At 38.0% G+C, this 24,217-nt stretch overlaps 2 protein-coding genes across 3 annotated transcripts; both read left to right on the plus strand.

The window, feature by feature from the left end:
• Positions 1-11,455: 11,455 nt before the first annotated feature.
• Positions 11,456-17,824, plus strand: LOC133733079 (S-linalool synthase; the record flags this gene model as incomplete). The annotated part of the gene is made up of 14 exons (XM_062160691.1): positions 11,456-11,672; positions 11,870-12,068; positions 12,289-12,491; positions 13,293-13,416; positions 13,951-14,072; positions 14,151-14,356; positions 14,651-14,766; positions 14,854-15,170; positions 15,277-15,404; positions 16,348-16,590; positions 16,697-17,056; positions 17,099-17,231; positions 17,463-17,658; positions 17,740-17,824. Coding segments are annotated over 14 exons (2,649 nt in total), but the record flags the coding sequence as incomplete, so codon positions are not given.
• A 1,006-nt stretch (positions 17,825-18,830) lies between these two features.
• LOC133726151 (uncharacterized) lies at positions 18,831-23,993 on the plus strand. Of its 2 annotated transcripts, XM_062153628.1 has the most exons (8): positions 18,831-19,388; positions 19,857-19,997; positions 20,091-20,204; positions 20,290-20,463; positions 20,971-21,086; positions 21,533-21,617; positions 21,765-23,155; positions 23,725-23,993. In XM_062153628.1, the coding sequence occupies exons 1-7, from the start codon at positions 18,987-18,989 to the stop codon at positions 21,768-21,770; spliced, it is 1,038 nt and encodes a 345-aa protein (XP_062009612.1). In that variant the 5' UTR covers positions 18,831-18,986; the 3' UTR covers positions 21,771-23,155; positions 23,725-23,993. The 2 variants fall into 2 exon arrangements, with proteins under 2 accessions (XP_062009612.1, XP_062009614.1); XM_062153630.1 differs by lacking the exons at positions 21,765-23,155; positions 23,725-23,993 and having other exon boundaries at positions 20,975-21,086.
• Positions 23,994-24,217: the final 224 nt, after the last annotated feature.

The raw sequence follows: 24,217 nt of genomic DNA on the forward strand, positions 1-24,217 counted from the left end.
ATATAAATATGGCGGGCCGGATCTATCACTGTCGGATCGATCTGTGTATTTGAATGGCTGCCTATTTGAATTCCAACTTTGAACCATCCATATCAATCTGAGCATGAACCACATGTATGTGCCGCAATTTTTTTTTGAGTATGTAGGTGCCGCAATTATCAACATAACAATCGGACTAGGGGAAATCAAAGTCTTCATGGATTCCGGGTTACGCAAAACCATGTTTCGGCGATTTTGCTGCTTTTTTTTTTTTTTTGAAAGGAATTTTTAGTTAACAATTTGAATTCAAATTCAAATACATACATGCATTTAAACACGATTCTTTCTAAAATTCTTTTCCAATTAAATTTGGTATGGAAGCGTGTATATTATTTCTTGGACCATTTTGTATATACAGTAATATTATTTGTCAATTATTCACATACATAAATTCTTCTTAACAATCCACATCAATGCATATACGCCAAATACCACAGATTTTCAACTTCAACTTATTAATTAAGAGGGTGTTCCCCATAATAGTATTAGGCGAACGTGCATTGCATTTATTTTTGGAGCATAAATTCCCGAAAAAAAATGAATTTATGAACAAATAGCACACCTTAATCCCAACGAGGTGACAACTTATTAAGTTTGTAACATGATCGAATAATTGAATATGTTTCAAATTTGGGTGTGGCTATTGCCACCCTACCATTTTCTTAGTTCACCCTATAAACATTTGAATTATTAAAAGACTATATTATCCAAGTGCAAAATTACTGATAAGTACACTAATTTTCTAAAATCTAAATATGTAAGAAAAAATAAATATATATAAGTAATTAATTAAATACAAAGACTACTTCATTTCTTATTGGATAACATTAATTTTTATCTTCTCCACCCAAATTTGAATTTATTACTTCTTTTTGTCTTTTGTTGCCTCTTCATCGTTAATTCGTTATTCAATTCACAAAACCATTACTTTTAACTTCATCAAAATCTTTGCAATATTATTTGTGAACACCAAAAGTAAAAATTTAAAACACGAAGAAAAAAAAATCAATTTATTCTTCATTGATCATAATTGTAAATTTACTAATTTTTTTACATGGATTGAAATAGAGAACATTGAAATTGAAAGAATTTTTTTTTTAAAATGAGAATAAATCAGATTATGATTTTATTAGGAAAATTTAATAAACTTTTAATCTTTTTATGAGTATAAATTAAATGAGATATTTTCATTAACAACATTTATTTTTTAATTGGATATGTCATATAAGGATATTGTTGGAAAGAGAAATGGATTAAATAAGTAAATTTAATAATTGAAATTAAAATGTAGGGTGTAATGAGCAAGTAAGGTGAACAAAGAAAATTGTAGGGTGGTAATAGCCGCACCCTTCAAATTTTGAGCATATTACCCCATGTGATATCTAATAAACCTTTTTTTTTTTTTTTTTAAGAGGATCAAAGGATTTCACTCCTACCCCCATGGTGACTCGAACCCATGACCTGGATTTTAGATAGTGGGTGCTCTAACCACTGAGCTAACACCACTTCCAAGTCCCACGTGCTATCTAAACCTAACTCCCAAGTCCAATTAACAATTAGAATCAACCATCTCTTAGGATCTTCTTTAAGAATCCCACACCATTAAACCAATCAAAGAAAAAATCTTGGAGAAGAAGAGAACGCGCTACAACAAACAGAGAGTTTCCCGGGTCCGATGGTGAGCCCCCCTGTGCCGTCGTCGGACGGGCCATTTTTGATTCCTTGTGGGTTAGGTGTGTGGCTGATTTCCTCGATTGACTTTCGGATCGGGGAGATCAAGATGGCGGTGTGCAAGGTGAGGGAGGGGGAGATCGCGACAGTTTTCTGGCTTTGGCTCACTCCTCGATGGCTTAGTCAGCGGACTGGTTTGGTGTCACGACCGGAAACTGATCGGAGGTTGCCTATTCGTGGTGTGTTTGTGGCGGCGTGACCTAGAACTGATTAGACTAATCCGATCTAGGTCGGATCTGAGAGATTCGACCTGAGGATGGGTTTGTCTGCGTGGGGCGGCACTTATCCATGGCATGACGGGGATGATGGTAGGTCGATGGCAGCGGTCAGACGATAGCGGCAGGGCGAGTGGCCTAGCAGCGGTGGCTGTGGTGGGGGGATACCAAGCTTGGAAGGTGACCCGTGGTCTCCTCGCTTCCTGGGTAGAGGCTTAGACCTGGGCCCTCTTAGGCTCGACCTGGGCTTTCTGCTTTGTTTTTGTTGCTAGCTTTATTTTTATTTGTTATTTAGTTATGTCTCGCATTTGGCGTGAAATAAGTCTCTGCATGTATTTTGTACGGTTAGTTGGGCTAAATGACTGTGTATGCACTCTAAGTGCCTTGTCTGACCTAGCGAAGCAACGATTCATTGTTAAATGGTCGCTACCTCCTAGTGGCAGGATGAAACTAAGTGTCGTCGGATTTATTTTCCAGTGGTAGCATAGTAGGAAAGCTGTGATATTGGTAATTATGCTTATTGTAATCGAGTTATCTTTCTGTTATGTCAAAGCAAATGGAGTAGCCAATGATGCACTCTTTGCTAATTGGTGCTTGTTAGAATACATGTATTTTGTAGAGACTCCTGATATCATTTCGGGTTGTTCTCTAGATGCTTATTGTAATCAGGGGTTTAGGCTTTATGTCCCCCCCCCCCTTGTATTCGACAGTTTCATTAATCAAGACTTGAGGGCAGCCGCACCAGACAAAAAAAAAAAAAAAAAAAAAAACCAATCAAGTCACATAATGTACTAAGACAATCACTCAAGGGTAGTGGACCTAAAAGATGAACGACCTTTTTGTTTTTTTTTTTTAAAGAATAGATGAACGATTGCTATAATTTTATACATTGTGTGTTTTTAAGAGTGTGTGTAACTATAATTTTTAATGATAAGGTTAACTTCAATTGAGAATCCTTATATATAAGCACATACACAAAATAGATTAGCTTGAATTTTTATTTGTTCAAAATAAATATGTGTTATTCACTTATTTCTCACGGTCTTTATTGGTCTCGTAAGTGAGCACTATTAATAAATTTAAAATTCGATATCAAAAACTATTTTTTTTTTTTTTTAAATAATATGAAGTTTTATTAAGAGAGAGCTCAGCTTACATCAGTACAGTCTGAAAGTATCAGATCTGTAATACAATCTGGAGCTTGTGTAAACCAAGCCTCCTTAATACTAGATTCAAAGCCTATACTAGCCAACCTATGTGCAAGCCGGTTGCACATTCTAGGCCCAAAAGTGATCTGAACCTTCGGTATTAGTTTCTGAACCCCCAGAATGTCATCAACAATACTAGCCAAATCACTTAATGCTAATAGACAAGTAAGAACCGTGAGAAACAATATTCACTTTAATGCTAAAGGGATGATAATCTTGATAGATTATGATTTGAATCCCTAAATTGAATCCAATAGATTGACTATTGACTATAATTGTCACGCCCCGAATTTTGAATAATCAATTCAAATCCGAAACATGAATAATAACAATTACAATTAACGTCCTGAATTTTTTTCTCACAAACAACCACACTTCACACCTCTCAATATTACAATAAATCAAATCCTCAAGTTAATTATTACAACACACTCTCACCAAATCAAATTCTAAGGCTCAATGAGCTTAACTCACCTCACTATTACAAATGCTGTAAAACTATAACAAATACTCTAACCCGCTCGATCACCGCCCTGATTCTCCTGACCTGCAGGATTACCCGCTACACCGTTTGAATAGTGTACCGGGATTGCAACAATACAAACCCGGTAAGCTTTTTGCAAAGCTCGTATGAGTAAACGAAAGGATTGCACGATTTAAAGTAACACAATCAACTCAAGCACATTTTAATTTTGTTTTGCATAAGAATTGAAGTGTACAACGTCACTTCAAGCATCAATCAACTCACATCTCATCATGACTACTCAAAAATAAACAACTTCTTACTCAATATATACTCACAGGCTTATGATTTATTTATATAAATCATCCCATGCAGTATATTATACTTACAGGCTTATGATTAATTATATTAATCACCCCATTCAGTATATCATACTTACAGGCTTATGATTAATTATATTAATCATCCCATTCAGTATGTGATGTCATACCCAAGGGCATATGATAACTCGTTTATCCCCCAAGCAGTATGATGGCAGACAGACTAGAGCTCTAACTGTATCGTAAAGTGTCACCTGGGCCAAGGTTCACTTTACGAATGACTGCTTTTCTCAATTCACTCGACTCCTCATTTAATTCATCTCAACGACTCAACTATCGCACTTTACTCAATTACCCATTATCATAGACAACACAACATCTAAGATAAATCACATATTCCAAAGGGTAATGCTCAAAATATAACTCAGTAACTCACACCATCCAATATATATTCCACGTAAATATATATATATGTAGTCACCCACACAAGAGTGACCACTAATACCAACTATAGTTCACATGCAATAAAATCTAGAAATTCATTTTTTTATAGTTAAATACATTTTACTTACCTATGGACCGTAGTCGATCAAGTCCATATAATTTAAAACAAATATTTATTTTCATAAAACAATTTCCACAATTTCTCAATTAAATAAAATCACCGAATTTCGGTTCGTGAATGAACCATGTGCGATTTACTCACCTCGATATTCCCGCTGCGTCTTCAATTCAACACAATACACACCGAAACCGCTCACCCAAGGAAGACCGTCAATCATGTCACGCCCCTGATTTTTAACAACAATAAAAATCGATATATATAATCCCATAATTATACATGCGTGAATGTTCAGTCATCAATACAAATACCTGGAACATCTTTCCCTTAAAACAAGTACTTACTGATACACTGAACCATCCAAGTTAATATACACTCGCTCCACAGAGTTATATTTTACAAAAATTTACGAATTTAAATTGTCATCACAAAATAAAACGTAAATGCTCCTCAGAGCTTACTGCATAGCAGAAGTCATATATTGGCAAAGCCAACAAAAATTGCTTCCTACCCGTTCTGCTGCCAACAAGCTCCTTCAGCTTCAGCCACGATTTTCCTGACCTGCAGGATTAGCCCCTACACCATTGAATGGTGCACCGGGGTTGCCAAACAACAAACCCGGTAAGCTTCTTCAAGCTCGTATGAGTAACTCATGAACATCAATCAACAACTCACGTCAATCTACTTAAGGAACATGCCACCATGATTTCCTTCTAACATTCCATATCCTTTCCATAGAAAGGACAACATGAGTCACCACTATGACCATGCCCTATTTGCTAACTTAACCATCAAGTAGCAATTCAAGTCTCATCTAGACAATTAAAGAAGAATGCCATCAGAACTCTCCTTTAAGCTGCATACCTATGAGTCTCAAGCAACCTCGACCGTTACTCCCATAAGCTATCATGACAGACAGACTAGAGCTCTATTGAAATCGTAATCACTCGTCCTACCAAGGACGTGATTACCAACTTCCTGCCTTGGTCACCATCTGCGACCTGTCACCATCTGTGACATATGATTTCAGACCCCGTCTGATCATGAAATCAAACATCAAGGTCGCCATCTGCAACCTGTCACCATCTGTGACCTATGACTTTCAGACCCTGTCCGGTCTCAAAGTCGAACGTTAAGTAAGTCACACCTGACCTAAAACGTTACTAACATCTAATCTCGGCTTTCCTTATCCCTGCTCACCATCTGTAACTCTTGGTACAAAGACCAATACATTTAAATGAGTCACGCTTGACTCAAAAATGTAACATCAAACATCAATACATTTCAACAATAGAAAACATCTTTTTCCACAATATTGTTTCCATGAAAAATCATATTCAACAATAATATAAGCATCATCATGCATATTATTCATCAAATACCATCCACATGAATATATATATTTCACGTAAATATATATATACGTAGTCATTCGCTCAGGAATGCCTACTAATACCAACTATAGTTTGCAGTTAAATAATTAACGCCAAAACAATAATGGTACTTCTGTTCATAAAGATCCTTGTGAGATTTACTCACCTTGAATTCCCGCTGCGTCTTCAACCAAGAACAAAACAGTCAATCCGCCAATTAACCGTCCAAATACTTCGTCAAGTACCTAATCACAACGGTATCCACTTAGTAACGATTCACATTTGATTTAAATCCGAAACCCCTGTTTTGGACTAAAATCCCCAAAGTGGCGCCAATCGAGGCAAAACCACATCCGAGACCTCCCAAGGTCACCGGAACACTTCCATGATCGATGTGTCCAAACCACAAGTCGATCGGATACTCAAATCCTCACGGATCGAATAAATTCATCGATATGAAACGATAAAAATCATAACAAATTCATTCGAACTCCAAAACTTGCATATTATATATCGAAACGCTCGTATCAACGAGTAGAAGACATATAATACCAGAAACTGTCTCATACATGGACGGAACACCGCCGGAACGCCGCCACAGACGGAGGCGCACCGCCGCCGACCAAAACTCAATATTTCACAAAACTCCCAACATCAAAAAGCTTCATCTAAGCATGCTTGTGCCAACACATAACTAGCTCGAAGTCAGAAAACAACCATAAGGGATCGAAAACTACCTCACAAGCCGTGAACAGTAATCCCAACTGAGTTGATCGAGTTTTCACGTGTATCCTTCCAAACAACCACCACAGCTCGCACAAGGAGGCTGCTGCGAACTCCTCAGGCCAAGGTTGAAGCGCCGCCGACGTCGGAGTTGCGTTTTCCGGTTGGGTTGAAAAACCACGAACTGCACCGCCTTGCAGCGCCGCCGTGGAGGAGAATCGTCGATAGAGACCACCACAGAGACGACCGGAGCAAGGAGGCGAACCTGTCTGGAAAGTTTCGTCGCCGGAGACCGCCGCAGTCCGCCGGAAAAGTCGGGTCGGGTCGGCCGGGTCCGGGTCGGGTCAGTCGAAGATTTTCGTTTCTGAAGGAGTCGACCGAGAGAGAAGAGAGAGAGAGGAGAAGGGTTTCCGGAAAAGGAAAGGGAAAAAATGAAATAAAATTTCAGATTTTCCATATTTATACTAAAACGGAAACTTCTTCCGATAGCCATAACTTCCTCATACGAACTCCGATTCCCACATTCCGCATGTCCACGAACTCGTATCGACGCGCTCTACAACTTTCGTGAAGGAAGTTTTCCGAGAATCCCAACATATAAAAAGTCAAACTTCACACGACCTCCTAAACTGTGAAATTCAAATATTTATACGTACGAAAACCATTCCACTTCACATACAATCTACGAATAAAGCACAATAATAATTATTCGCACAACTGGCCCATTATTAATTACCAAAATTAAATAACAGAAATCCAGGTCATCACAAATCACCTAGTCAAACATGACCTTAACTTAGCCAACAACTCAAAAACATACTCAAACGACAATCCAACGGTCGGATCGAAATTAAATGATGATCCAACGGTCGGATCCTCACGGATCGCCTTTAGGATCACCCTCCAAAAATCATCACGAAGATCCAACGGTCGGATCTTCCTGAATCGTCCTTACTAACATCTTCACAAATTTATACGAAAATCCGACGGACGGATTCTCACGAATCGCCTCCCTAATCACTGTTTTGCATTTATACGAAGATCCAACGGTCGGATCTTCGCCCATGACCACACAAAGTCATCGGGACAGTCATACGATCAACATGTTATAATTTGAAGTAAAACCGATGGTCAGATCTTCGCAGATCGTAAACCGAAGATAAAATTTAAAAACGTTAAATAGTAACGTCAAAACGTAAATCCATTATTTATCCACATTTTCTAAAATAACCTTGTAATATATCAAAACGCTCGTATGGATGCGTAGATCATCGTCCAGATAATATAAACTCAAAATAAGGTCCGACCCGCCGCCACAAGCGGAGGACAGACGGTGGTCAACGCGGCGGTCAACGAAGGTCAACCACCTCTGATGCAAAAGTCGTCAACTACAAACTTCTTCAAAATGAAAGGGTGATCAACTTTCATACCTGGAGCTAAGCCTGGTTCGGCCTAGATCGTCCTAGATCAAGCGTTGAAGTTGGATTAATCTCGGCCGCACGATCGGATCCTAGATTGAATCAGAGGCGTCCAAAAAGTCAAACCTTGATCTAGCGGTCTACACTCAAAATCGTCATGCAAGGCTTACATGGGGATGATCGGGGGAAGGAGGACAACCCAAAAAGTCGAAGAAATCTGTCGGGTGGTCGCCGGAAGTAGGAGATCCGGTCGGGTCCGAATCCGCTTGGCTGAGCATCTTCGATCCAGGTCTGGGGGCAGCGGCTCGGCAAAGCGATGGGAGGGGACGGCTGGGCGTGGAGCGGCGATCACGGGGGAGTCCGGGTCCGGGGCCGGAGGAGGTCGGAGGGCCGCCGTTTGGCCGGGTCGGGTCGGTCGGAACCCGAGGGTTCTGAGGAGAGACGGAGAGAAAACGCGGGGACTGTTCCGCAAATTCAACATGTTTTCGTCCTTAATGAAAAAAGTCAACATTTTTTGATATTTATAGAAATTTCCAAATTTTCAAATATTCATAACTTATTCATACGAACTCCGAATATTGCGTTCCACATGTCCACGAACTCGTATCGACGAGCTCTACAACTTTCATGAAGGAAGTTTTCCCAAATTTTGAACGTATAAAAAGTCAACTTTGTTGACCCCCTAAAAACGTTCGTTTTCGAAAATAAAATCGTTCGAACTAATTCCACAACTTCTCCAAGCTTCGTACTCGCTCCTACTATCGTGAAATCATTTCTAAAAATCCATGGAATTTAATTTGGATTTTTCGGGGTATTACAATAATCAAATTGGATTTGAAGACAACAATTTGATAAATGACAATAGACTGTGATTTGATTGATGTCAATCCAATTTGTTAACAACTTTAGTTGGATGCCTAGATTTTCACACGCTATCAAGGAGGATTATGCATCAATCATATTCATTGTCCTAAAATCCAGTTAAATAGGTAAGTGAAAAATTCACATGTTAGGCCTCAAGTGTGGGAGATTCACTTGTATGACTTGATATATAAATGAACCCATGTGAAAATAGTGATGGTGATGCCACAAGTGTTATGTTATATCTTTGACAAGTATTATCTATACTATATTTAAGAGAAGAGAGCTTGCTCACCATAACTAATTTTTTTTTACTTTTATACCCCTAAAATATTAAATAACTTTATATATCTTTCTAATTGTTGAAGATAAAAAAGTCAAAAGTACTTAAATAAGTAATTAATAAGAAAATTTATTATTTTCAGAAATTAACTACCCACTTCTAGACGGGTGACCACCCACTTCTCCACACCCATAGGGTGTGAACAGTTTCTAGTGTTACTTATATTTAATTGTATTTAAATGAACCAAGTAATTAAACTACACCAATTCCCTAAAGACAACAAGAAGAAGAAGAGAAAAAAAAAAAACAGGCGTGCATAGTGATGTCATAATTAGTATAGTCAAAACTTCGAGAGTTCGAGTAATCAAAATTATTCTTTTGATCTTAATTTTCAGGAGTATACCCTACGTACCGTATATATGCATGGATGATTTAATTTCGATAGATGAGTAATTCAATTCCCACCTGCCTTACTGTCTTGTAGTTCCATCTATATATATAAGTAGTATATCGCATACGAGCCTCTTCAAACAACTAATAGAGTACGTAATCTAAGATCTTCAGTATGGAATTGCCAGACTACTCATTGGTTAAGAATCTTGTAATGAAGGTTAAAAAGGAGATGTTCTCATCTTCATCTTCATCATCAGAACATGATGATGATCATGTAGTGGATGATGTATATCGTCTTGTGTCTCCTTCTGCTTACGACACTGCACTACTAGCAAAACAGTCGATGCACACTGATTTTAATCATACTGATTTATATGAGCTACAGATATCAGTATGAATGATTATTTTAGACAGATATCTGTGTGAAGGATTAACTGACACAGATATCTGTATCTAATATGCTAAATTGGGACCACATGAATAGTTATTATAATTGTATGTACAGATATGTGTGTGAATAAAGAAGACCCACAGATATCTGTGAAAGATGTTAAATTAGTATTTGTTAACTCACACTAATATCTATGACTATAACTATATATACAGAAATCTGTATGTAATAAAATTAACAAATTGAGATTTCAATCGTAAAATAAATTGTATTTACAGATATCTGTGTAAATAAATAATATTCACTGATATCTGTGTGAAAACATGGACTGATATCCGTGTGATTAAGATAATATTCACTGATATCCGTTGAAAATCATTTTCACTGATATCCGTGTGATAGCACTCACTGACATCCGTGTGAATAAGATAATTTTTACTGATGTCCGTGTAAAAACATAGACTGATACCTGTATTTATTTGTACTTATCAGTTATCACTTCATTTTTGATTTTTCTAGATAAGAAAAAGGGTAAAATCCTCATAAACACCAGCCTCCTTTAGCCACCATAGATTTCAGATCTGGATCGAAAACGACATCGCATCCTCAACGGAAGCTCCATGGCTTGAGATATCTGCTCCTTCGCCATAGCTGCTGAGTTCTCGTTGTTTCTGTCTTTTCTGAGATCTCAGATCTGGGATCTCTCATACATATCTCAAATTTCAGATCCGTTCCCAAATCTCAAATCACTTCTGTGGCACTATTAGTTTCTCTAGCCTCGGCTTTGAGTGATGTTTTAGCTCCTGATATGATCTTGGTAATGGCTTTTGATCTCAAGCATGGGAGGAGCTCGGATTGAAGTTTTTCTTTTTGATTTTAACAAAAAATTATTTTTTTGTCAATCATGTTTAATCTTACTTTGAATTTAATTGTTTTGTTATATTGATCTTTTTTCAGGTTTGGTTATGGTTATATCATGTGGGATAATGAATAAGATGAACTGAGATATCTTGAGTGTTCTTGGGGTGGATACTGCTGCATATATGGCAGACGTGATTTTGTGAAGGAAGACTTGCAAGACAATTGCAGATTGGGAGAGTGATGACCAGTTCATTATAATTACCATTAAATTAGAACAAGAAACCAAATTATTAATTATTAGTATTTACCATAAAAATATGGAAATATGTTAAATTAATATTTCAAGCATAATTTTTTCTTTGATCTAAATTCACACTGATTTTGATCTGATGGTAAAAAATAAATGAGAATCTGAAATATGAGTGGGTCCCATAGAAAACACTCACACAGACTTTTTTATCTGTGTGCAAAGGCCAATGGCCACCCCCCTCAAATGGGACAGAAATTTAATCTGTGAGTGTAGGGTGGCCAATGACCATCCCACACAGATTTCAGTGAATAATGGGATTAATACATACGGATTAAAATCAGTGTCTAATAGCCTTTTTACTAGTAGTGCTGCTTGGCTCGCCATGGTTCCGAATCCTGAAAAACCAGATCGGCCCTTGTTCCGGGGATGCTTGCAATGGGTGCTCCGGAACCAAAAACCAGGAGGCTTCTGGGGATCATCAGAGTCGACCTCTATAAGTACCTTATACTCCCTCACTTCGACTCTCGCTTGCATTGTTGCACTCACCACCTGGAGTGTTGGCCACACTGCCATTCAAAAGGGTAGGCATGAATTTCTCGTTTGGTGTGGGAGAATAATTTCTAATATTTTAAACTGTTAGATCTTCTTTTAATGGGATTCAATGGTTAAACAGTAAGGAGCATCGCATCATATGTTTAGGAACATTGTAGAATTTTCTTTTTATATATGCATAACTTTTGAAATTGGTTGAATTAATTTGGTGAAGATTGGTGTCTAGGGTTGGGGTTCATTCATGCAAATGCAGAAGAGATACTGAAAGAGCAAAATGGCTGCTTTCCCGAGTGGTTTGTACTTCTTTTACCGGCAATAGTTGACCTTGCAAAGACCAAAGGCCTGCATGTTCATTTCTCAAATGGTTCAAAAGCGCTTATACAACAGATCTTCCATGAGAGACAACAACTATTCCAAATCAACAGGTATAACTTTTGATGGGAATAGACTTATGACTTGACTTAATTGGGGTGGTTTTGTTCCTCCCACGTACTTAGTCGCCGCAAACAAATATCCTTAAACACCAGGCCACCACGTTATTTCACCAGTCTTGTTTATCAAATTTGATTAACATAGTAGTATTATTAATTTCGTCAAATTAATTTGGTTCACATGTTCAAAATCAATTCCAAACTTGTGGGGCAGGTTGGGACAGGAGTACTATGAGACACTGATGCCATATCTTGAAGCTTTGCCGGAGAGTTATAATGAGATTTTGCTACAACAGAGTGAAGATTATGGGATCCTCATCCAGTTTCCATCAGCCACCGCCTATGCTTTTATGAAGACAGGAAATAAGAATCTTTTGGTGAATTTGAATTCTGTTGTCCAAAGATGTGGATATGGAGGTATGATATCTACGGATCGACAAATAGTATGTTTTTGGAAATCTATCTTTAAATCATGGACATCGACGAATTCAGAAAATGTGGACATACATATTCTTTTCGACCACTCAGTTGCATATACGTACTTAGGTCAATGATTAAAATAGTTCATTTTCATTTCAATATCTGATAGACTATCTTTGTTTATACTGTTCATCTTTTTTTATCAAAGGGAAAAAGAATATTCGTACTTGAATCTTCTACTAATATTTTGATTGATATAAATATATTGGAACAATATCAAACGCTACTTGACTTTGTTTACATAATTTATACCACCATACTTTTTTATGTGAATAATTTTTGCATGAATGATCCTTGTGTAAGAGAATGAGTGGTTGTGATAATTGGATTATATTGCAAAAAAAAAAAAAAAAAAAAACTTATTGGTCTAAATTAGGTTCAATTTATCTGTTATAATTTGCATAGATTCGTAAGTGTAGCATATAAAAGATGCAGAAATCTACCGTCTACATCATAAATCATTAGGTTTCTTCGCAAATAAGAGAGAGTTTAGAACCACAGATACTGCATTGGAGCCTCAAAATTGTGTTATGCCAAAAATATTTAATTTTGTACGTGGACATCCTCTAAAGATACAACATAACAACATGTACAGTCCTCCGCCAAACAAATAAAAGATGCAGAAATCTACCGTCTACATCATAAATCATTAGGTTTCTTGGCAAGAAATATATATATATATACAAACACTCATTCATTGACAAAAGGAATACAATTTAATTTGGTGTGTACGTACAGTTCCTGCGATTTACCCCATGGATGAAGACCTCGTAAAGATTTGTCTTATTAACCGGATTGAGACACTGGGCCTAGCAGAGTATTTCATGGAGGAGATAACGATTCTACTTGATCAAGTTTTCAGGTGAAGACTATAATTCATTTCCATTAGAATCATCACTACATACATACATACATACATACATACATACCTACATACCTATATATATATATATATATATATATATATATATATATATATCAGGCTGGATCAGAAGCGAACGTCCGCACTTTTGCCCTTGATCAGGCATCGATGGCAGCGTTGCTGTTCCTGGACGAAGACTCTGGACATCTCGGATGACGTCACCATCAAGGTGAAGGCTCAGGTGATCGGATTCGAAGCCATGCGCGGCGAGCTCGCCTGAAACCATGGAAGCACCACCAAGGTCGACTTCGAACTCTTCATTGACGAGTCCAGCAGCAAGAAGAGGCTCGAAATTGAGGCCTGGTTCCGTCCGGCAAGAGCTAGCGCCGCCCGTCGGTGCCTGATGCAACTGTGAGGATGGACGTCTACACTTTTTCTGTTTTGCGGACGTCCGCTTCTGAACGACTCCATATATATATATATATATATAAACATTAAATCTGGTTGAACTAACTAATTTTTTTTGAAGAGCAGAAGTTATGTGAACAATGAAGGGACAGGGATGACGGTGAAGCATGGTCTGCTTCCACTAGAACTTTATAGAGATTCACTAGCATTTCGGCTACTGAGACTACATGGCTATACTGTATCTCCTTGTAAGTACAGATCGGTGCGTATATATACTAGTAAATTTACTATCCTCATTCTTTATTTGATTATTGCATGATCTATAGGGAAGTTCTGCTGGTTCCTCCAAGATGAAGATATATTGGTGCACATAGAAGAGCACCATGAAACGTTTTTGAGTGCCATGTATAATGTATTCAGGGCATCAGATCTTACTTTTGCCGGAGAAAGTCAGCTTGAAGATGCTAGGTTATTCTCTACAAGAATACTGGAAAAGGAAACAACAAATTCCGAGAAATTGCTGGTAGACCAGGTATGTATAGAAATAATTCAGAAGCAAAACTAAGAAAAAAAAATTACCAACTAAAAACCCCAACAAAAATTACAAGCTTTTAGTCGCAACAAATTTTGTGACTAAAATCTAACTTCGGTGACTTCGTTGGTCATGAACACCACATTATTGTAGCTGAAAGTCTCTGCATAAAACTTTAGTTAAAAAAAAAAAAAATCCTGAAAATGAGGATTGGTAACTAATAGCTCGGAACGTACTTGTAATTTGTAAAGTTCCGAGTACTCATGAATTTGCTGGGCATTTCCCCTTGTGTAGATTAAGCATGAACTTAGTCATCCATGGCTTGCTCGGTTGGATCATTTGGAACACAGGAAATGCATTGAGAGGGAAGATGCTATTCATCCATGGACAGGAAAAGCCTTTTCGTATAGGTAAGATTTAGTAATTAGATGATCGAGGTTAGTCAAATTAATGTGACTATTATGTGTTAAATATTTATTACTATTAATTACGTGCAGACTATCATTTTCGAGTGATGCTATGCTGCAACAACTTGCCATAGAGAATTATTCACTCAGACAATCAATATTCAGAGATGAACTAACCGAGTTACAGATGTGGTCAAAGGACATGGGACTTTGTGACATGGGGTTTGCACGACAGAAAACCGCATACTGTTATTTTGCAGTTGCATCAACTGTATCATCTCCTTCCCTTTCGGATGTGAGACTGGCACTTGTCAAAAGTGCAATCCTTGTTACGGTGGCTGATGATTTTTTTGATGCGGAAGGTTCATTGAGTGATCTCAAAAGTCTTACCAATGCCGTCAAAAGGTATAAACAAGAACAATTTTCGCAGTGCTTCGATGGGAATAAGCACTTCGCGTGTACAGTGCTCTTGTTGGAGGTAACTAATGTGGTTATCATATGCAATTTTCAGACGGCAGCAGAAAGGCCTGAATGGATACAGCAAAACTATATTGAAAGCTCTCAAGGATCTCCTCGATGACATTTCAATGCAATTCTTCAATAAATATGGATGTGACGTAAACTTATACCTACAAGATCTAGTAAGATATTGATCGAATTCAAACTTTGTAAGTTCCACTCGGGAATCAAATTTGTTCACCACTTTTATTTTGTGGTGATATCACCACCCTTTTAAAACTTACCACGTTATATAGAAGGGAAAATCTCACAAACAGTACCTGACCTATCGGCCACTAATAACTTTCGTACCTCAAGTTCAAAAAATATCAGATTGGTACCTGAACTTCTGACCCCGACCCAATATCAGTACCTGGGAACAGTAAAATCGTTAACGGGGTTAATTTTTGAAGGGTAAATCTGTCATTTCACTGTTCATCATCTCCAAAACTCTCCCCTCTCTCTGCAATACCAGATTTCTTCTTCTTCTTCTTCTTCATACCTCATCACCACTATCAACCAACCTTTCACTTCTTCAATAGCCACCGTCCCATCCACCACCAACTCCTCTCACCTCTCACCTCTCCTTTGGTCGATTTGGGTTTGTGTGTGTGAGGTATGAAGAAGATAATGAAAAATCTGGGTTTGCAGAGAGAGAAGGGAGAGTTTTGGAGATGATGAACAGTGAAATGACAGATTTACCCTTTAAAAATTAACTCCATTAACGATTTTACTGTTCCCAGATACTGATATTGGGTCAGGGTCAGAAGTTCAGGTACCAATCTGATATTTTTTAAACTTGAGGTACGAAAGTTATTAGTGGCTTGAAGTTCAGGTACTGTTTGTGAGTTTTTCCCTATATAGAATTCATTTAATACTTAAATTTTTTTTTTAATAAAACATCAAGATTAAATATTATTATATTTTATAGCACATGACAGTTTTATATTGAGTGGTGGTATCACCACTAAAGTATTGGTGGTGAGCGAATTTGAATCCTTTGACTCGTATCTTAAGGTAGGATTTATGTTACTAATATTTATTTATTTATTAATTTTTTGGTTATGTTCTTTTTGTCAAATATAGTGGCATCAAACATTTGTGAAATGGTTAAAGGAGGCAGAGTGGAGCAGAACTGGGCATACCCCATCAATAGCTGAGTACCTTCAAGTCGCCACGAGCTCTATAGCTGCACAAACTATTACTCTTCCAGCAGCTCTTCTGCTTAGTCCACAAGGAATAGAATTCCTCAAGTGCCCTCAAAATGAGCCGCTTACAAATCTACTTATGGTTTCGACACGCCTTTTGAACGATATTGGAACCTACGAGGTAGTTTTCTAGTTTACACAATCATATGCTTAGTAATTTTTATCTTTCAATTTAATATGAAAAAAAAAAAAAAATCACTGATGCGCCGGATGCATTAATATTGCAGCGGGAACAAGAGGAGGGGAAGCCAAACCTTGTTCTGCTACACATGAAGGAAAATCCGAATCTGGGAGTTGAAGAATCAATAGAGGTTATACAGAAGATATTGGATGAAACGAAGAAACAGTTTCTGGAACAGGTTTTGGTGAATGGAGTGAGTGATATGCCAGAAGCATGTAAACTTCTCCAATTTCAGTGCCTCAAAGCATTTCAGATGTTCTACAACTCAACAAATGCATTTGACTCCCAAACAGAGTTGCTTGCTGACATCAACAAAGCGATTTATTTTCCATTAAAGGTGGATCATAGAAGTTTGGCTAGTAGCCATAGCCAAGTTGGTACTAAAAGCCTTCAAATCCAACAGAGAGTAATTGGAACAAGTTCAACATTCTCGAAGAGCATTACTGAGAGCAGAACTAGTACTACTGGTGCTATGAAGTTCCTCCAAGGAAAGAAGTTTTCTGCAAAGCCTTACACGGGGATCTTATCACTTAAGATGAGAAAATCAATAACTCCTACGACTTGTCCAAAGCCGAAAGCTTGTACTTATTTGTGGCATAAGTAATCATGGAAAAATGGAAGATGACATTAATTGGAAGTCATTAGTCTTGATGATCTTTACTAGAAAGGAATTAAAATTAAAATCTCTTTTTGAATCTACAGTATGTAAGCAGATTTGATGTGTCATGACTGTCATCAGGGAAAATTTCTTTCTCTCTTGTACAGTTTGTTAATTCTCTGGCTACACACTACTCTAACCATTGCAAAACCAGGCTTGACCATCAAGCTCATCCACTGTGATTCCCCAGAGTCACTGCTCTACCAACCCAACCTCACGCAAGAAGAAGAGCTCAAAATCTCATTCTCCAAACCAAAGCTCGCTTCAAAGTTCAAACACCTAAGAAATGCTGGTTTGCTGGCCAGCAATCCCAACAGTGACGTTGTGCGTTTGAAAGTTGATTATCAGAGGTCTGCAACGTTCATGGCACAAGTGAGGATATGCATGCACATTCCGATGGTCACGAACAAGAACTTACTTTCTTGACACAGGCTGTCTCACGGTATCGGGGAACTGGGGAAGAATGCTTACTATGTGAACATGATAGATATTAGCGTTGCAGGCTCACACGCCTAGGAATCCCAGCTTTCTTGTTTGGTTTTGGGCATGGTGGGACTATAATAGACTCTGGAAGAACCAGTTACACCGATCTTATGGGACGAGCCTACGCAATTTTGGAATAAAAACTAGTGAATTACTTCTCCAAGGTGTGTAACATAAGGATGATCGATGCCAAATTATGGAATATTCAATTTGTGCTACATACGAATATCATCAAGAAAAGTGGGATATAACAATCTCCCAAACATCACCTCTCATTTGAAAGGGGCTGATTTAGTGATGCAGCCTCAGGCTGGGTTTTATCTGGACTGGAAGTCTGGAACCCAAGGCAAAGGCCAGAGTTCTTTTGCTTGGCTATGAGACCACATGAGTATAATGCCATTGGTGCACACCAGCAAACAAATCACCGTTCCATATATGATCTTAGGGAAAAGACATTGCGTTTTGGTCGTGAATATTGTATGGGATGATGAAAACCCTGCAAGATATATAATTATATAAAATAAAACTCTGCCTCTTGTTCCTTTCAATTTCAGACATATATAGTACCGCGACTTTTGGTCAAATCGCATGTTGTTATCTTCTCGCAAAAAATTTTACACTTTCAAATAACAATCTTTAAACATTAATTTCTCAAACTAGCGGAACTCAAAAATTACGGTGCAATTTAGTTATTATGGGTGCAAAAGATATTGTTAACCATTTCATTTTACATCAACAGAATATATTGTTAATAAGATTTAATATGTTTCAGCATGACATTGCATTGCACGGGTGCCTTCAAGGTAGTCGTAGAATTGACTGCACGATGTAATCTACGAGTTTCTTGGACCACCTATGATCATCATCGTCGTACGAATCTGATTCCGCCATTACTTGTATATGGAGTTGTTGTCCTCAACTGATTAAGGATTACATGACTTGACCCAATCTGTTCATTGGGCTTGGGCTGTCTGACCTCATAGAATTGTAAACACGGCCCAAAAAGAAGATTGTCAAATACACGTACCTGATGCTGGTCGGCAGCAGGAACAAACCATGAATGGTAGAAAATGCAAGTACGATCGTAATCAAACCTTCGTCGGAGCCGAATTCCCATCTCCCACGTAACCATAATCGTTTATAATCCCATTCCAATTCTCTCAGCTCCATCCCAAACACTCCGTTAGCGTCTCTAATGGCTACACTTAACATAAACGCAGCTCGTAAGCTCACAACCTCCTCCTTAAATCCTCAACCCCACAAACCCAGTTCTCTTCCTTTCTTCTTGTGTGCCCAGAACTTCAGCAGACCCGGCCCATCGAAGAAATGGGTCATCTCGGCCCGGAAAAAACGAAGCTTTACTGTTGGGTCAGTGACGGAGGACAGAGAGGTGGTTGCTGACCAAGAGAGCCGGTTGTTGGTTGATGGGTCTGAAGAGTTTGTGGGTCTTCAATCTGAATCGTCTGGTTCTGGAGGAAATGGAGATGGGGAGGATTTGGATAAGTTGACCAGTAGAGCTGTCAATGCTTTGATTGTTCTCGGATTTGGGACCTTTGCGGTGTCTAAGTTGCTTACGATTGACCATGACTATTGGCATGTATGTTTTCTTGTATTGGATTCTCTTCTTCGTTTTGTTTACTATGGTTTCCTTGATTGTGGTTATGAAACTGAAAGTTTGGATTTTGATGCTCATATGCAAATAAGCTGCAAAGGTTTTAAGTCTGTTTGTCTTAAAGCTCTAAGCTTTGAAATGGGAACCTGTTTAGGTAGAATGATTTTTAGTATAATGACTGAGCTGAACCAAAGCTGGGTTCTTTCCTCCTCTAGTTTGAATTAGGAATGTCTTAATTTGTTCATGATTGGTTTGAAGTTCTAAGCTTTCTTGCCGGAATTAGATGATCCTGAATACGTTATTGATGTTACTAAACTATACCAAGTATCTACTGGGATTGGAACTTAATGATGACCTGAACCAAACTCGAGTTCTTTCCTCATTGAATGAGGGTTTGTCTCTGTATGTTTGTAGCATTTTGCGTGTTAGAACTAATTTTGAGCTATTTTTCAGGGATGGACCCTTTACGAGATACTGAAGTATGTACCTGAGCACAATTGGATTGCCTACGAACAAGCTCTCCAAGCAAACCCTGTTTTAGCCAAAATGGTGATAAGTGGGGTAGTCTATACTCTAGGAGATTGGATTGCCCAAGTAAGTCTTGATTCCCTTAAGATTCTCTCATAAAATTTATATCTATATGATTTGTTTCTGTAGTTTCTAAGTTATTTTTCATTAAACATGTAGTGTTATGAAGGGAAGCCGCTTTTGGAATTTGATAGAACACGCATGTTCAGATCAGGGCTTGTAGGGTTTTCCCTCCATGGATCCCTTTCTCATTATTATTACCAATTTTGTGAGGTGATGGTTCTGATTTATATTTGCTTATTTCTGACTTCTTTGGTGGGTTTCTTGAGTGGCTAAGACCATATAATCTGGTTTCCAGGCTCTCTTTCCTTTGGAAGATTGGTGGGTAGTCCCAGCCAAAATAGCCTTTGACCAAACAGTGTGGGCGGCTATATGGAACAGCATCTATTTTGTGGCTCTGGGGGTCTTGCGTTTTGAGTCCCCAACCAAAATTTTTGATGAACTGAAGGCTACATTTCGACCCATGCTGACTGTAAGAAACTCTTCTTTAATCTTCATTCTAAAAGTTGTGACTGCCTTTGTGCTGTTTTTGCGAGGTTCAATTGTTCTTTCTGAATAGATTACACAAGTATTTTTCAAATCAGATAGAGTAGCACTTAACAGATCTGTTCACCTGATCTCTGATTCAAGCTTACGGTTTGCTTTGTTCCATAGGCCGTGTCAATTATTATGTAATTACACACACACACACACACCCAAACAACAACAGGTAAATAACTTCAATATGACAGTAAAGTATATACATATAACTAAAAGAAGAGACGGGTGCCTTGATGTGTCCTGCAGAAAGTAGTAATTGATTCAATTACTAGTGTACTCATATTGGCAGAGCTTAACTTGATACTCTTAAAAAAGGCATAATTTCGTGTACATTTCTCATACTTGATCGAAATGCTTGTTGATGCTAAGTCTTTCTCATACAGGTTTAGTTATTACATAACAATTTGTAGCCTGCTTATGTTTCTGACTGGCATGACAGGCAGGATGGAAACTTTGGCCATTTGCTCATCTAATTACCTATGGCTTGATTCCTCTTGAACAAAGGCTTCTTTGGGTGGACTGTGTGGAGCTTATTTGGGTTACTATTCTCTCAACGTAAGCATCTGGTCTTAGTCATTTTTATTTTGCAAGAATTCCCTATGGAAGCCTTGGATCTTTTTTAGAATATATGACCATTTAGAGTTGCGATTTTAACTTGTTTAATCAATTCCATATCTTCTTTTTCATCATATTATATGCTCCTCTTTACTCTATTAACCAAAGAGATTCAACAAATCAAATACTTGCCTAGTCATGATAATATCTTAGTCAGTCTATACAAACTAGTTTTCTTTTCATATAATTCCTAGTAGTTCTAGGTCTTTCAGTCTATTATGCATCTCTTCTTTTACATAATATGGAAATAATCAGATTGTCAATCTGTTGGGGTCTTCAATCGTGATGCCTAGCTGTTTTTCCTCATCTTTGTTCCATATACATATAGTAAGCTGACACTGTTTTCTAATAGATTTCTCTATCTTGTCTCACTGGTGGAAATGTAGATATTCAAATGAGAAGTCAGAGGCCACTATATTGGAGGTATCGTCTGGAGCAGATTCCACTTCTTCGTCAAGCAGTTCTCCTAAGGTATGTCGCATTAGTGTTGTTAATGTAGGATCTCTTGCCTAGTACGACTGAATGAATTTTAGATCCAATAAAAAGGATTATTGAATTTCTCCCTATATTGTCTATGAATTTTCCCATCTGCTAATAGATTATTCTGTTCTTGAGCAGGACTAAATGTTATATGGTACTGAGAAGAAGTTTTCTACAGTAATCACCATATCCACTCATTTAGTGTTCTGAGGGATGCCAGGAAAGCGCAAATCCCAGATGTGCAGTGAGGGAGATCATCATCTATTGATTGACTAGACTAGCACCCCCTATAGCTTCATAGAGGAGCCAGCATTCATTGGTTCGGGTAACTAGCGTATATATACACGATGCAAATAATTTTTTTCTCCATCAAATATGTTGCATGTCTGTTTCAAATTGAATCAGCTCTTCCTGGTGATCACATGTTATATAGAATTTAATCGAGTCAAATTCTACGTAGAATTTGACAGGCCTGCGGCAACTCATGTTATAGCATGTATAGTCTGTATACTTATATCGATAGTGCTATTAAGAAGATTTTGTCTCGCTACGTTTTGCACCCTTAATAGGTTACCTATAATATTATTTCGACAAACTTCATTTGTCTTGGGAGGTGATGGTATTACGGCAACCATTAAAGAATTGGAGTGAACACTGTTGGCCTGTTGCCGACTACACGTTCGTCGGAAAAATTCGTTCTCATTTTGAAAGGGACACAATAACAAAAGAACTGGAGTAAACACCGAATTCACCATCGAAGACCTGTTCGTTGCAAATTTTCATTTTCATTTTCAGACACCTTTCCCAACTACACGTTCTCATTCTAAGCCACCTTTGATGACGAAAGTCTGTCGGTAAAAAATCCCTATCAATTTAAGACACATTTGTCGATAAAAGTCATTCTCATTTTAAAATACTTTTGCCGCCGACTGTTCGTTAATAAAAGTCGTTCCAATTTTGAGATACCTATACATACAATTTTTCGTCGATAAAAAACATTCTCATTTGTTAAATGAAATTTCATCTGTAAATGTGTCGATGAAAGTTTGTCGGTAAAAGATGTTGGTCATATTAAGCTTACCTTCGCCAACGGATTTCTAATTATTCGTCGGCAAAATACTTACTTTAATTGGTAAAAAAAAGCTTGAAAAGCACCGCATGCGATGCACGTGACTTCGGGCTCTCACAAAGAGCGGGGGTTCAACCGAATAAGACCCAAATTACACGCCAAAAACTCCCTGGATCTGGAAACTCCGTTACTCCCGGATCCTCCCGTAACCCGACTCCAGATCCGACTCAGCGGCGGCGGCAATGGCGAAAGTCGAAGAGCCCAAGGCGACGTCCGACGACATCGCCAAGAAGAAGACGAAGAAGAGGAACCACGGCTCAACCGAGTTCTTCGTCTTCGTCGATTACCTCTTCCTCGCTGTCTTCTTCGGCTTCCTCTGCTTCATCATCTTCAAGATCCTGGTCGGCACCGCATCTGATTCTTTCTCTATCTAGACGCATACCACATTCTTTTCATTCAGGTAAAGAATCGTTCTTTCTTTAATGGAAGTTGAAATTTTGGGTATTTGGTTGTAATTTGTGTATCGAAAGAAATTAGCAGCTCTTGTGGGTAGTTGGAATTGATGGTGTGAAAATGTGGGTTGGTGGTGACATTTATTCTAGGCTATTTTATGCCAATAAGCTTCTCAATGCCTTGTTTTGTAGGGTGTGTATTCCAATTTTTGGGCACATGTTTCTTTGAATCCAAGTAATTGAGAGATTTTCTGAGGACAGAGAACATGAGTGTGCGGATTCGTGTGAGCTATTGAAAAAGTGGTGGCCCAAATTATCTTAGATTGGTTAATTGAGTGTTGTCGAGAAATTCATAGGATGCGATCAAGTTAATGTGTTAGATTGAGTGATGAGGCTAACCCAAGGCGTATGAAGGTGTAAGTTTAGGAGTTGGTGTTTCTTTGGGGATCTAGGATGGATGGAGCGTAATGGCATAAAAAGTTGTCTCGTTCTGTTAATGAGTGATTATGGATTTGTGTATGGCAGTTGCTTAAGTTTTTGCAGCTGTTTTCTTTAATGACATGTCTATTATTATCAGGCTAGAGTCCAAGTTGAAGGCTTTTGTGGATGCTGGCTTGGTGTCGGGTTCAGATTCTGTGATTTCAAGTGCATGATGGTTTTTTGGTATTGAAAAATCATGTGCCCTTTTGATCAAATGTGAGTTAGAAAGAATTGCTTGTTATGGCCTCTAATTCTGGAATTATAGCATTATAATTTGTATAATCATAATTTCATGATGTTCTTTTTAACGAACATGATGTTGTATGTCCTTGCTTATCATACCAAAATGAAAGCTTCAAGTTTCCATGCTGATCTCTATATAATCTTCATTGATGGCACACCTCTATTTTTTTATTTTTTTTTTTCAGATTGGATTGATGACTTTCCAACCATTGATTAATTGAGTGATGTAGATGTACTAACCTTGACTTTGTTGAGAACATTGATGCTGATTATTACATGCTAATCTCCTACATATTAGAGAAGTCCGTTCGATTTAATGTTAGATCTTTATTGCATACATTAATAAT

This window comes from Rosa rugosa, chromosome 1 (genome assembly GCF_958449725.1).
Source record: "Rosa rugosa chromosome 1, drRosRugo1.1, whole genome shotgun sequence".
Lineage (NCBI taxonomy): Eukaryota > Viridiplantae > Streptophyta > Magnoliopsida > Rosales > Rosaceae > Rosa > Rosa rugosa.

Coding starts and splice junctions, on each gene's coding strand:
- LOC133726151 (XM_062153628.1), top strand. CDS start 18,987: ATGGCTACACTTAACATAAACGCAGCTCGTAAGCTCACAACCTCCTCC. Junction 19,389..19,856: donor TTGACCATGACTATTGGCAT/GTATGTTTTCTT, acceptor GCTATTTTTCAG/GGATGGACCCTTTACGAGAT. Junction 20,464..20,970: donor CATTTCGACCCATGCTGACT/GTAAGAAACTCT, acceptor CTGGCATGACAG/GCAGGATGGAAACTTTGGCC.